Below are 15,177 nucleotides of genomic sequence, written 5' to 3' on the forward strand. Positions count from 1 at the left end.
TACAAAACATTGATGTTTCCTATCCCGGATGTGTAGCCATTGCTCAAATGATTACAACACAAATTCACTTCTCAAAATTCCTTATTTTTAAATTTTATTTAATCTAACAAACCTTTTATACATCTTCCATTAGTCACTTCCACTCTGCTGACACGTTAGTAATTTCAGTAAAACTCACTGGTATTAGAATGAAACTTACCCATCTTGAACGTTAAAACTCTAGAGTCCTGGACTTATTGGGAGAAAACACAGTGCCAATTACAGCACTGGTAGCAATTTCTCTGACAGCAGTCATGGCAGCACACATTTCAATTATAGCCCGTAATATAATGAATACATACAGGTTAAAGTAATCACTGTTCCCTGCTTTTAGGGGTGTGAGGCTTGGTTAGATAATTTAGCTTCATTGAGTTTTATTTAAATGAGATAAAACTCTACATTTTGGGCTATGAGATATATTGTATAATTGTGTTAGTCAAACAAATACAATATATCACATATGTGATCAGTATATCAGTACATTGCCATTATATTATCATGTATTATCCTTTGAAAAAAGTTTACTTCTGTAAAACCAGGTGATTGAAGCAATGCAGTTGTTTTTATACATTAATTACATTTTCAGAGTTTTGATTCAGTTATGGTCATATCAGCACACCATGATACAATTCTCTCAACATTGATTACATGTATGACTATCAATCAACAATGAATTAAATCTGTGATTGCCCATTGAATTTTATGCATTTAAATACTGAAACTTTGTTTTGCCTTTTACAATTCACCAGCTATTCACCATCAAATCTAGCATCATTGCTTTTCTCTGTTGTTGAATTCCCACTGAATATTTTAATTTACTTGGGGTGGCAATTCATATTCTTAATATATTCTGTTCTTTTTTTTCCTAGTTTTGAGCTTTATTATTGAAAGCTAGACTAATGGAGGTACATAGGACATAGGATATGGAACAGTACCAACGCATGAACAGACCCATCAGTCCATGGTGTCTGTGCTGAACACGATGCCAAATTAAAATAAATATCTTCTGTCTGTACATGATCTGTTTCTTTCCATTACATACACACTTGTGTGTGCATTTAACAGCCTCTTAAACACCATAATTGTATCTGCTTCCACTGCTACCCCTGACAGCCTGTTCCAGGCACCCACTCTCTGTGTTTAAAAAAAGCTTGCCCCTCATAGCTCCGTTAAAAATATCTACCTTACCTTAAATGTATGTCCTCTAGTACTTGAATTTATCACACTTGGGGCAAACGATTCTGATCACCTACCCTATTTGTGTCTCTTGTAAGCTGCTCCCGCACATCTTCGGGTGTGTTGGTTACTAGTATAAACAACGCATTTCACTGTATGTGTCAGTGTATACATGACAAATAATCTTGAATCTCAATTTGCTAAACTTCTATAAGGTCTTTCCTCAGCCACCAGTGTTCTGTGAAAGCAGCCAAAATTTATTCACTGTCTCCTTATAGCTCATACTCTGTAGTCCAGGCTGCTTTCTGATAAATCTCTGCACTCATTCCATAGCCTGTACATTTTTCCTGTAATAGGGCAACCAGCGTGCACACAATTAATGCATTAATCATCATCTCATTAATATCTTCTTGAAACTTTTCTGTTACAGCAAATAAGCCTTTTTTTTTTGATTGCCTTATCATAACAATGCTTTCTCCCAATGTGTAAGTCTAGCACTCTGCATTCAAGATGAGTCGGTTTCATTCTAATGCCTTTGAGTTTTACTGAAATCTTAAGATATCAATATTAAAAAAGTTCAGATTTTGCTAAATACCATCACAAGAGATTTTGCAGTTGGTGGCAATGCTGGATTGGTAAACAGCATTAATTTTAATATATACCAAAGCATGCATCCTAATGCCAACATATTGGAAACAAAAAGAAAAGCCTATGAAACAAACCTGTGGGAATTAATTTCACAGCTCTACCTAGTGCCCTCACTGATAAAAAGCAGGTATGCTACATGCCTTCTTTACCACCTATCCACTTATATTGCAACTTTCAAGGAGCGATGTATTTGCATCCTGGATCTCTCTGTAGATCAGTGTTTCTAATGATTCTGCCCTTTACTGTATACTTTCCTCTTACTTTTGACCTCCCACAGTGAAACATTCATCTGAATTAAACTCCATCTGCCGTTTTTCACATCATGTTTGCAACTGATCTACATTCTACTATATCCTTTGATAGCCTTCCTCACTATCCACAACTCTGCCAATTTTTGTCTCATCTGCAAACTTACTAATTTTCCCATGTTCTTTTTTCCAAAAAAAGAAAAAAATATATATATCATAAGCAAAGGAGGTTTGCTTACCACTGATCAGAGATCTCAAATCAGATTAACATCCCATCACCAATCCCCTCTTTGTCTTTGCCCCAGCCAATTTTGAATCTGATCTACCAATTCTGTATGGGTCCCAAGTATCTTAACATTCTAGATGAGCCTTCTATAAATGATGGTGTCAAATGCCTTGCTGAAGTCCATATATACAACATCTACTCCCCTGCCCTCATTAAATTTCTTCAACACTTTCTCATAAACTGTTTCAAGTTTGTAAGATGTCACCTCTTGTACAAGGCCATGCTGAGTTTGTAGCTCAAATGTGTGTAAATCCTTAAGAATCTTCAGTAATTTCAGCAAATGATATTTAATGTAGGCTGCGTAATTTTAAAGTTTTGAGTAGAAGTGCATTTAGTACTTGAACCATATTTAAGCAATGTTTAGCAATTTGAAAATGTTACCATATTTATAGGTTTTAAATCATTTTGCTCAACAAGAATGACATATTTACTTTCAGAATTTGCAAAGCACAAACATAGAAGAGAAACAATAGACATTGAGTGTATAAAAATCGACAGTGGGATATTTCTTAAGCAATTGTTGTTCTGAAGTTGAATTTATTGTTTCTGCTTCTCTTCAGTTTTCGATTGGTTCCTTGATTTGTTTTCATGACACGCAGCATAAAGAATATTGTGGCTGTGTAATATATATTTAATAAGAACTTATACAGTGGATATAGAACTGGTACTTTGAGTGAGGTAGGCCAGAAAGAGGGCATGTAACTTAAAACTCCTTCACAGAAATTGCAGTGAAACTCTGGATCTCTTCTTCCCCTAAAAAATTGTTGAAGGCGATGAAGGGGATAAGGTCATTTGAAAACTTCAGAAATGAGGTAGTTAGATTTCTTGTTATGCCAGGTTACCAATAGTTATGGAACCAAAAGGATAAATGGAGCTTTGAAACTGATTAGTCATGGTCTTATTTTATGAGTTGATATGGTGCAGTTCTGTTCCTATTTTTTTCTCCCTTTTTTCCTTTTTTAAACTTCACTTGATTATTGTCAGATAGTACAAATTCTAAATTGGTAGATTTTATGATTCTAAATATTTTCTCTCCTGCAGGCATTTATATGTGACCAATTATCTGAGATTAGTGGGGAGGATTCCTATTAAAAAAAGACTTTGTTGCCTTCATTGTACATTGCGTGCAAAAGGCTTTGCATGTTTTTTTTAAAGAGGATATCTGTTGATCTAAAATTTCCTTGAGACAGTACTGTTTAAGATACTTAAACGGGAATTTTCAAATCAGATTTTGCATCTTGCACACAGTTAGTTTGTGTGTAATTGCTGTCCCCCATTGAATCACCTGACTTTGTACAAATTAAACCGCAGTAGAAAATTGTGAGCAAGAATGAAAATCTACAAAAACATCCAGTGAAAACATTAAGCTTTTTGTTAATTATGTTACTGAAGGGTATAATTTCAACAAGTGTGTGAATTAGCTTATAAAATTGATCTGCTGTGTATTTATATAGCATTAATTCAAAGAGACGTAAGTTTTCTCTTTCATTTAATTAAATGTAATTGAATGAAACTTTTAAAATGTGAATTTTCAATATATAATTGTTGAGATCAAAACATAAAGAATATATGGCTTGCAGATGTAACTTGATAGAAATGACATATTTTGATACTTGCTAATGAACCGTGATACTCATAAGATTTAAGTGTTTATTGCAGAGCAAGAGAAAGAAGAAAATAGTCTAAGTGCTTTTCGGTACAAAGAATGCAACTAAATTTAATGTGACTGGTCTGGAAACCATTTCAAATTTTTATGTGAAAGTTTTTTCTGGTGTAACATTCCCAGTTATGTCCCATTATAGGACGTTGTCAGGTGGTGGAATAAGAAGTAAAGCAAGGCATTGGACATAGAATGTAATGCTTTTTATATTATTTTCTATATGAACTGTGACATAGCAGTCCTATGACTAATATGGTGCCGTAAGGGATGCAATGTCCATATGGATTCTTTGGATCATTGCCAGCAAGTGCATGTGAATGATTGCTTTTAGAGGGAATAGAATACTTTATAAAACATATGGAAACATTTCACTTCATTCTCATAAGGACTTCGTCCCCAAGCACCCTTTCTAAAATTACTTGACTACTTGATTGTTCCAGAAATGTGGCATAAATTTGCATATTCAATGTTTGAATATTTTGGGTATTGCAGTTTTTTATATAAGAATAGAGCATTCTTAAAACATTATTTTTAACTGTAGTGTGAGTTCAAGTGAATATTCTTGAACCATAATGAAACAGTAGATGTTATAAGTAGTGCTCTCTCGGCTCAAAATGCAGAATAGGGAACATTGGTCACTGATGCCAAGATCCTGGTTTCCAAATTGTGAATGAGAAGTTGCAGTAGCAAGGATACAAGAATGGTTTAGTTCTCAGATAGATGGTATGAAATAATTTTAGAGCAGGAAGTTGAGCAAATAAATTATTTGATCCACAATCAGCTCCTTTCATCCATAAGCACTTTTAAGATCAATTGTTTTCATATTTGGAATAGAGTTTATGGAAAGGAAGTCAAAAGTACAATGGAAGATCATTAAGACCAGAATAGTCCTGGACTCATTGTGCTGATTTACCCTACTCAGATAACTCTGTTCCTTACCTTTTCTTTCTCTCAGAGGTGTACCCTGTCATTAATACTACATCACTTATAAACAGAATGTTTGCTGTCAATGTAGTTTGTCATTCTCAGTATTGTCTTAATAAATCTGCAATCCACACTCACAATAATAGTGTCATATTATTTTGCACAATTCATATGTTTAGGACATTTACGCAGTTCATTTGACAGTGGCCAAACCAATGTTTGTATAAATGTTTCAATACTCCTGCCGCAAAACAAATTTTATTGCATATGTCAATGATAAAAACCTGATTCTGATTCTTGCACTCTTTTCACTGTTTAGCAATAGTCTTTTGTTTGTGTAAACCTGTAATTGTACTTTCAGACAATCATATATTAGCGACCTTTTGTTTCTTGTTTTAGGTATTTGCATTTCTCATTGTACACGTACTTCCTGTGCAGTTATCAATAGAGCACAATTTGCATATATGTGGAGTGATTTTATACAAAAACCTACCATCTACTTAATCATAGGTTAAATTATATACAGAACCTTTTCAATCAATCTATTAACATATGCCTACTTGAAGACTTTTACAGCTCTCTATAACTTATTGTGCTCACTACTTTTGAGCCCTCAGCAAACCTCAAGCTTATGCTATCTGTGCTCATGTCCATGAGACATAAGAGCAGAATTAGGCAATTTGGCCCATCATCTGCTCCTCCATTCCATCATGGCTGATTTATTATTCTTCTCATTCGTATTCTCCTGACTTCACCTGTAAACCTTTGATGCCCTGACTAATCAATCTCAGCTTTAAATATACTCATTGACTTTGCCTCTACTGCTGTCTGTGGCAATGAATTCCACAGATTCACTACCCTCTGGCTAAAGAAATTCCTCCTCATTTCTGTTCTAAATGGATGTCCTTCTATTCTGAGGCTGTAGCCTCTGGTCCTAGACTCATCTACTAAAGGAAACATCCTCCCACATCCACTCTATCCAGGCCTTGCAATATTTGATAAGCTTCAGTGAGATTCCCCTATGTTATTCTTCTGAATTCCAGCAAATATATCAAATGCTTCTCATATGCTAACCCTTTTACTCCCAGAATCATTCTCATGAACCTCCTCTGGACGCTCTCCAATGCTAGCACATCTTTTCTTAAGTAAGGGGCCCAAAACTGCTCACAATACTCCAAGTGTGGTCTGACCAATGCTTTATAAAGCCTCAGCATTACATCCTTGTTCTTATATTCTAGTCCTTCAAAATAAATGCTAACTTTGCATTTCCCTTCCTTACCACTACTTAGCCTGCAAGCTAACCTTTAGAGAATCCTGCACAAGGACTCCCAAGTCCCTCTGCACCTCTGATTTTTAAATTTCCTCCCCATTTATTAAATTGTCTGTGTCTTTATTCCTTCTACAAAGTGTATGACCACACCTTTTATCATCTGCCACTTATTTGCCTCTTCTCCCAATTTGTTTTAGTCCTTCTGCAGACTCACAAAGTCCATCAATATTGTCATACAAAGCATTAACACATAATATGTAAATGGTCCCAACACCAACCCCTGCCAAACACCAAGTGTCACTGGCAGCCAATCAGAAAAGGCCTCCTTAAATCCTACTCTTTGTCGCCTGCCAGTTAGCCAATCTTCTATCCATGCTAGTATCTTTCCTGTAATGCCATGGGCTCTTAACTTATTAAGCAAACTCATGTGCGGTACTTTGTTAAAGCAAACAACATCCTCTGATTCTCCTTTGTCTAAATGGGGTATTATTTCTTCAAAGAATTCCAACATGATTGTCAGGCAAGATTCCCCCTAAAGGAACCCATGCTGACTTTGGCCTATTTTATCATATGCCTCCAAGTACAGTGAAACTTCATCCTCAAAAATGGACTCCAACATCTTCCCAACTACTGAAGCCAAGCTAACTGGCCTACGATTTCCTTTCTTCTGCCTCCTTCCCTTTTTAAAGAGGGGAATGATATTTTCAATTTTCCAGTCCTTCAGAAGCATTCCAGAATCTAGTGACCCTTGAAAGACTACTACTAATGCTTCCACAATTTCTTCAGCTACCTCTTTCAGAACCATGCCGTGTAGTCCATCTGGGTCCAGGTAACTTATCTACCTTCAGGTATTTCAGCTTCCTAAGCACCTTCTCCTTAGTAATAGGAAAAACACTCACTTCTGCCCCCGATACTATCACATTACTTGCATCTCATCATCTCATAGCATTCTACAATTTTCTCCACTTGGGATCCAGCGTCAACCTAATTTTCCTAATCACACTGCATATTGAAATCCCCCATCACTATTGTAACATTGCCCTTTGTACATGGTATTTTATATCTCCCATTGTAGTTTGTGTCCCACATCCTGGCTACTATTTGGAGGCCTGTATATAACCCGCATCAGGGTTTTTTCACCCTTGCAGGTTCTTAATTCTACCCACAAGGATTCTACTTCTTCCAATCCTAATTCACCTTTTTCTCAGGATTTGCTTTAAGACTTTACTACCAGATTGGTAACCCCCACCCCCTTTGCTTAGCTGCCTGTCTTTTGATACAGTGTGTATCCTTGGATGTTTAGCTTTCAACCATGATTTTCCTACAGCTACAACTCAGGAATGCCCACAACATCGTACCTGCTAATCTCAAACTGCCCACCGGAGAGAGTTCAAAAGAAGTTCACAAAAATGATTCCAGGATTGAATGGCTTGTCATATGAAGAGTGTTTGATGACTTCTGGGCCTGTATTTATACTTGAATTCAGAACAATGAGGAGTGACCTCAATGAAAACCTATTGAATGGTGAAAGGCCTTAATAAAGTGGATGTGGAGATGTTTCCTGTGGGAGAGTCGAAGACCAGAGAACACTGCCTTGGAGTAGAGGGATGTACTTTTAGAATGAAGATGAGGAGGAATTTCTTTCGCCAGAGAATGGTAAATCCTTGGAATTCTTTGCCACAGGCATTTGTGGAAGCCAAGTATGTATTGTGTATTTTGGCAAAGGCTGAACGATCCTTGATTGGTCAGGGCATGAAGTTCTATGGGGAAAAGGCAGGAGATTGGGACTGAGAGGAAAATTGGATCAGCCATGATGAAATGGCAGAACAGACTTGATGGGCCAAATGACCTAATTCTGCTCCTATATCTTATGGTCTTAAGGACTAAAATCATTTAATTTATTCCATATATTGCATGCATTCAAATATAATACCTTCAGTCCTTTATTATCCTTTTCAATTTTACCTCCATGTTACACTTTAACTCTTCTCACTGACTACAGTTTTGCCTTATCATCAGCCTGTCCTTCCTCACAATCATACTACACACTACATCTGCTTGTATAACAACTGCCCCTTTCTTGCCCTGTTAGTCATGTTCCCAATCCCCTGCCAGAATTATTGTTAACCCTCTTGAACAGCTCCAGCAAACCTGCCCGCAAGAATATTGGTCTCTCTAGAGTTCAGGTGTAACCCGTCCTTTGTGTACAGATGACACCTTCCCTTTGTGAGATCCCAATGACCCGGAAATCTGAAATTCTGCCCCCTTTACTAATTCCTCAGCCATGCATTGATCTGCTAAATGAGCCTATTCTTATCCTCCCTGGCATGTGACACAGGCAGCAATGCAGAGATTTCTACGCTGGAGTTCCTACTTTTCAGCTTTCTACCTAACTCCCTATATTCTCTCTTCAGGACCTCCTCCCTTTTTCTACCTATTTCATTGGTACCAATATGTACCACGACTTCTAGCTGTTCACCCTTCCCCTTTAGAATGCTTTGGACCCATCTGAGACATCCTTGATCCTGGCACCTGGGTGAGCAAAATACTATATGTGTTTCTTTCTCATGTCTAGAGAATCTGCTGTCTGCCCCTCCAACTATGGAATCTCCTATCACTACTGCACTTCTCTCCCTTTCCCTTCGGAGCCACAGAGCTGGACTCAGTGCCAGAGAGCGGCTCACTGTGGCTTCTCTTTGGTAGATTCTCCCTGCCACCCCCCCCCCCCCCCCCCGCCCATAGTATCCAAAGTTGCATATTATTGAGGGGAACAGCCAACAGGGTACATGCTTTATGCACGACAAAATCGAGGTTGAATCTTAGCTGCTGTTTGTGGTTATAATTTTCAATATTTTGTTTAATCCGTGAAGTAAATTTAAGCAGGATATTGTTTTGTCATTAAGGGTATTCTGACTAAATGTCTTGCCATTCCTCCATAATCTTAATAAGCAATTAATTATTTTTGATAGTTTGTTAGCTGAGTTCTGCATTTATCAATGTTGACTCATACTACTTCTTCCCTTTTTGAACTGCTGTCATTGGGTGCAGTGATGGTCATGCATCCTGCTTGATTTAGGCCATTAAGGTCAACAGTTTACACATCTTCCTGTCCCTCCCACCTTCGCATCACTCATACTCTCTCATCCCACTCTCTCCCCTCCCTCCCTTCTTTTCCCCCTCACTCTTCCTCACATTTTCAACTTGCCTCTTCTGCTCATTCACAGCCCCTTTCCCTGCTTACACCTGCTTCTTGTTCCTATCCTCTGTTTGCTTTCTCTCTCTCTCCCTCCCTTCTTCCCTCCCCCCTTGCCTTCTCTACTTCTTATTTTCCCCCTGCTGTGCCCTATTTCTTCCACCCTCATCACTCTTTCTCACCCTCATCTTCCCTCTTTGTTCCCATCTGCCCCTTCTCTCCTCTCTTCTCCCCTCCCACCCTAATTTCTTCCAAATGCTTCTTGTCCCCTTCCTTTTTCCTGTCCCTCATCTTTCCCCTCTCTCCTCCCTTTCCGCTCTCTCCCCCTTTGCCCTCTTCTGCCCCTTTCCCCTCTCTTACCCATTTCTTTTCTCTCATTTCTCTTGCTATTTCCCCTCTCTCCCCTATGTCCTCCCCTCTCCCTTTCCCCTGTTACTCATTTCCCTTCCTAATTCCCCTCTCTCCCTTTTTCCCTCTTTCTCCTCTCTCCCCTTTTCTTCTCTTTCCCTTTTCTCCCCTTTCCCTTCTTTCCCCCTTTCCTCCCTTTCTCCTTTTCCCCCTTCCCCCTCTCCTCCCTCTTCCCTCTCCTCCCTCTTCCCTCTCCTCCCTCTTCCCTCTCCTCCCTCTTCCCTCTCCTCCCTCTTCCCTCTCCTCCCTCTTCCCTCTCCTCCCTCTTCCCTCTCCTCCCTCTTCCCTCTCCTCCCTCTCCCCTCTCCCCCCTTCCCTCTCTTCCCTTGCTTTCTTCTCTCTTCTTCTCCCCCTTCTCCCCTTCCTCCTTTCATCTCCCTTTCTGCACACACCCCTCTCTGCTTCTCACTCCTCTCTCTCCCAGCTTATCCCTCTCCTCTTGCCTTCTTACACCTTTCTTGACCCTCACTCTATCTCTTCAAGTCTGCCCCCTCTCTCCTCTTTTTCCTCCCTTTCTCCACCTTTTCCTCCCTTTCTCCACTTTTTCCTCCCTTTCTCCACTTCTTCTCTCTCTTCTTCTTTTCCCGCTTCCTCTTTCCACTCCATTTCCCTGCTCCCCTTCTTTCTCTTTCCCCTGTCTCTACCCCTTCTTCCCTTGAATATCACTGAAGCCCTTCAGATAAATTTTTCTACGTAAGAAGGACTGAAAAATGTTGGCAACTGTCTATAACCAGCTTTAACAGCCTTGGATGGATGCTGTCACCATCTGGTGACTTGCCGATATTAAGTTCTGGCTTTTCAGAATCAATTCTTCTTCTGAAGTTATACTTCCTGACCCCTTAAGTAATCAAGTAGAAATTCCAACATACTTTTCTATTTTCACTATTCAGTTCTGGCCCACTGCCTTCCACAAAGCAAAATTATTCTCCCACCACTGTTTGAAGCAACAGCACTGGATCCAATATCAATCATGTCACTTGGCAGCAATTTATAGCTTTGCTTGTAGCTCCAATTCTTAATATGCTCTTTATCTAGCAGGTCTTTGACACAGTCAACTGACACAATCAAGGACTTTTTTTTTGGAAATTTAGTGATCTTTGCTTTTGGTAAAATGATGAGTCCTGTGGAATAGAGCCAACTGTATGAAACAAGCATTCAACCTAAAATGTTAATTCTATCTCAATAGATGCTGCTCAATGGCAACATTTTTTCCTTTAAATTCAAGTTTCTAATGTCCACTGTAAAGTACTTATGTTTATATGTGAAGATCCTGGTAAAGTAGGATTTTTAAAAAAATTTCTGCGTAAGACATTTTTAATTGCTCAGATTCAAGTTTATTGTCATGGGCATTTACAAACATGGTTTAAATACCATTCAAATTAGTTTTTTCAGCAGCAGCACAGTACTTTACAAACATAAATGACATAAACTTAACATTATACATTAACATTATACATGCACAATACAATAAACAGAAAATAACATAACACTAGTGCAAATTGAGGGAAATACTGTCTGAGGCAGAATTAGGGTTTTACAGGTTGGTTGAAGAATGTGGGGCTCCAGGTTCCTGTACCTGCAGTGAGAAGAGGGCATGAGCTGGATGGTGGGAGTCTTTGATGATGCTTTCTTAGTTGTGCAGTTTGTTTTTGTAGGATAATGTTAACACTTCAGTCAACATTTCGGGTTGAAAGACCCTTCAGCAGAACTGATTAAGGGAGAAAACAAGTTAGTCTAATTATCAGGGAAAGTAGTGGAGGGAACAAAAGGAATATCAGTAACAGCTTGAAATGATGTAGCCGTTGAATGGACAGTTAAGCTGCTTTGTGTAACATGTTGCTCACGTTGTAAAGGCTGACTGATGTTGTAACCTCTGGCAGATGGTGTTGGGTGCTATACTGTATTTGGATAACTTGCTGACACTTTCAGAAAATGAAAAGGCAGGGAAAAAGTGTGAATGTTACCCTGACCATGAGGGATGCGGGAACAGTCCTGTTTTGCTGTTGTTGTTTTGTTGCTTGTTGTGTTCTGTGTTTTTTATTAGGGCCATTCCATTTTGGTGCTGGAATGTGTGGTGACACTTGCAAGCTGACCCCAGCACATCCTCAGGTTGACGCAAATGACATATCTCACCGTTTGTTTCGATGTACACATGATAAAAGAACTTACAGTGATGCTAGAAAGTTTGTAAACCCTGTAGAATTTTCTCTATTTCCAGATAAGTATTACATAAAATATAATCAGATCTTCACGTAAGTTCTAAAAATAGATACAGAGAACCCAGTTTAAAAAAACACAAAAGCATTATATTTGTTTGTTTATTTATTTTTTGACAAAACTGATCCAATATTACATATATATTTTGGAAAAAGTATGTGAACCTTTCAGGTAATGCCTTCAGGGAGGGGTACATGGAAAATCTACCCTGAACAAAGACTTGTTTCCAATATCTGGGACAAGGAATTGTTAAGGAGAAAATATGAAATGTCATAGGATGCATAAGGGTTGATAAATCCCCAGAACCAGATGACATCTATCACAGAAAACAAGGGAGCACTAGTTTGGAAGTGAATGCTGGGCTCTGATGGATATTTTTGCACCTCTGTTAGTCGTAGATGAGATGCTAAAGACTTACAGACCATTGATGTTGTTCCTTTACTTAACAATGGCAGCAGGGATAAAGCCAGGTAACTGCAAGTTACTGAAAGCAAACTTTTTCCAACAGATACATGTAATATTGGATCATTTCCTTCAGTAAATAAATTAACAAGTGGAATGTTTTTGTGTTATTTATTTAATAGAGTTCTCTTTATCTAGTTTTGGGACTTTAGTGAATCACATTTTAGGTCATATTTATGCAGAAATAGAGAAAATTCTACAAGGTTCACAAACTTTCTAGAACCACTGTAAATTTTGAATCTTGAATAAACTTTTGTGGAAGATAAAGAACGGCCAATAGCTGACCTCTCTGATTCAGGGAGTGAATCTGCTCAGCACTCCCAGCTCAATCCAAACGCCAATTTTGGTGGCTTAGGGTGGTGTGGAAATGCTTTGTTTCCATCCAACAGAATTTAGCTCTAGCCCTGCAGCAATCGCCAAATCCATCCCTATTCATTTCTTTGGTCTCCCAAGTAATTATTCATATCTACAGAGTGTCCATAAGTTGGCCATTTGTAACCTCCAGAGGATCTGTGGCATTAAATCTATGGAAAGGCCAATAACATTGCTCAAATTCAATAACCTTAAGAATTGGAAGTATTTAAAGAACTCAGTAAAAGTTGACCAAAAATTTGATAAAAAGGGAAAATATAACTAGAATGAACCAACAAAGTACATGAAAAGAAACTGTAAGAGCTTTCACAAGAAAAAACTTGAAAGTGGAGCTCTTGCAGACATATAAAATTATGAAGGATTTAGATGATCTCGGAAGTAGGCCATGGAATGGCAGATGGAATTTAATTCAGATATGAGTGAGGTGTTCCATTTGATCAGTTAAATCAGAGCAGGACTTGCACAGTGCAAAACAGGACCGCGGGGAGTGTGGTAGAACAGTTATACCAAAGGGTACAAATATATCATTCTATGAAATTGGAGATACAGGCAGGCAGGTTATAAAGAAGGCACTTGACATGCTTGCCTTCATCAGTCAGGGTCAAAGTTAATTTATTATTGAAATATGGACACTGTATACATCCTTGAGATTCATCTTCTTGTAGGGAGCCACAAAATAAAGAACCACAGTAGAACCATTAAAAAAATCCAATGTGCAAAGAAAAGAACAAATCATGCAAACAATAAAAAAAGTAAACAAATAACACTCAGAACATGAACCGCAGAGTCCCCGAAAGTGCGTCCAGAGCACGGAGCCAGTTCAGCACTAAAAAGAGTACCGATGGTTGCAGACCAAGCTTCAGAATCAGTTTAGCACTCAAGCAAGTAAATCTCATGGAGTAGTGAGCTGAGCACTGGTTCATCCTTTGCCCTCAGCCTTGACGTCTTGATCTTTTAAGTCTGGCTTAGCACTTAAATCTGCCAAACATTGGTTTGTTTTTCGCTCTTGGGCCTGAGCCCTGCTGCTTATATCTGGCCCTAAGGCTGCTCCAGCAATGACTGCTGCGGCCATACCAGCATCCTCGAGGGTCCAATTCGCTGAATCCTTCAAGACACAACAAAAATGCAAGATTGTACAGACGGTTCAATAGCACAACTCCCAAAAGGAAATCACTGGCTGTGGGATGCAGTGATTGTACTACAGAAAAAGTGTTAATAATAGAATTGTTTTTGTTTCCTGCCTGTAAAGCATTTCTGTGTTTCATGGCACCAGAGTTTGAACATAAAATGTACAGCATAGTATAGCTTCGTTGGCCCATGATGTTGTGTCAACATTTTAACCTACTCTGAGATAAATCTTACACCTCTCTCTTTCATAGCCCTCTTTTTTTTCATCCATGTTCCTATATAAGAGTCTCCTGATGTATCTGGCTCTATCACCATCTCTGACAAGGTGTTCCATGAACTTACTGTGTTAAAAAAAAACTTCCTCTGACTCTCTCCGAATTCTTTTCTCCGGTTACCTTAAAATTATGCCCTCTCATATCAGCCATTTCCACTCTTGGAAAAGAGCACTGGCTGTCTATTCTATGCCTCTTATCAATAATGATGGAGTTGGGATGTTATGTTGCAACTGCAGAAAATTACTGTACTACAGTTCACCTTTGGAGTATTATTTGCAGTCCTAATGGCCCAGATATATAATGTTACTAAACTGGAAAATGTACAGAAGAAGTTCACAAGAATGTTACTGGGACTGGGGGACTTGAGTTATAAGGGGAGGTTGGATAGGATGGGAATTTTTTTCCTGCAGGGAGTAGGAGGCTAAGGGGCTAAGGTGGATTGTCCTAGTCTTTTATCAATGTCGGGGAATTTAAAACCAGAGGCCATAGGTTTAAAGTGAGTGGCAATTATTGAAAAAGAACCTTTTTCCACACAGAAGGTGGTGGTTGTGTTTCTGTACAGTTTAACTCTAATCTCCGTGTTGGGTACACCTGCTCATTAATGCGAATATCTAATCAACCAATCTTGTGGCAGCAACTCAGTGCATAAAAGCATGTTGACGTGGTCAAGAGGTTCATTTGTTGTTCAGACCAGACATCAGACTTGGAATGATTGGTGGTGCTAGACAGGGTGGTTTGAGTATCTCAGAAACTGCTGATCTCCTGGGGTTTTTATGCACAACAGTTTCTAGAGAATGGTGCAAAGACCAAAAAAAAATGCAGCGAGCATCATTTCTGTGGGCGAGAGCAGCTTGTTAAAGACAGAGGTCAT

The 15,177-nt window shown here is 38.7% G+C and overlaps 1 protein-coding gene across 15 annotated transcripts in view; it reads left to right on the top strand.

The window, feature by feature from the left end:
* The window catches only part of LOC140197714 (intermembrane lipid transfer protein VPS13B-like), a 1,066,299-nt gene that overhangs the window by 314,672 nt on the left and 736,450 nt on the right, over positions 1–15,177 (top strand). Inside the window, exon 18 of one of the 15 annotated variants that reach the window (XM_072258203.1) lies at positions 7,579–8,026. The exons of the other annotated variants lie outside the window; for them this stretch is intronic. Coding sequence (XP_072114304.1) covers positions 7,579–7,616 — 38 coding nt within the window. The 3' untranslated portion in view covers positions 7,617–8,026. Of the gene's footprint in view, positions 1–7,578; positions 8,027–15,177 lie in introns of those variants that run through there. 15 annotated transcript variants of the gene reach the window in all.

Source organism: Mobula birostris, chromosome 1 (assembly GCF_030028105.1).
Source record: "Mobula birostris isolate sMobBir1 chromosome 1, sMobBir1.hap1, whole genome shotgun sequence".
NCBI classification, from domain to species: domain Eukaryota; kingdom Metazoa; phylum Chordata; class Chondrichthyes; order Myliobatiformes; family Myliobatidae; genus Mobula; species Mobula birostris.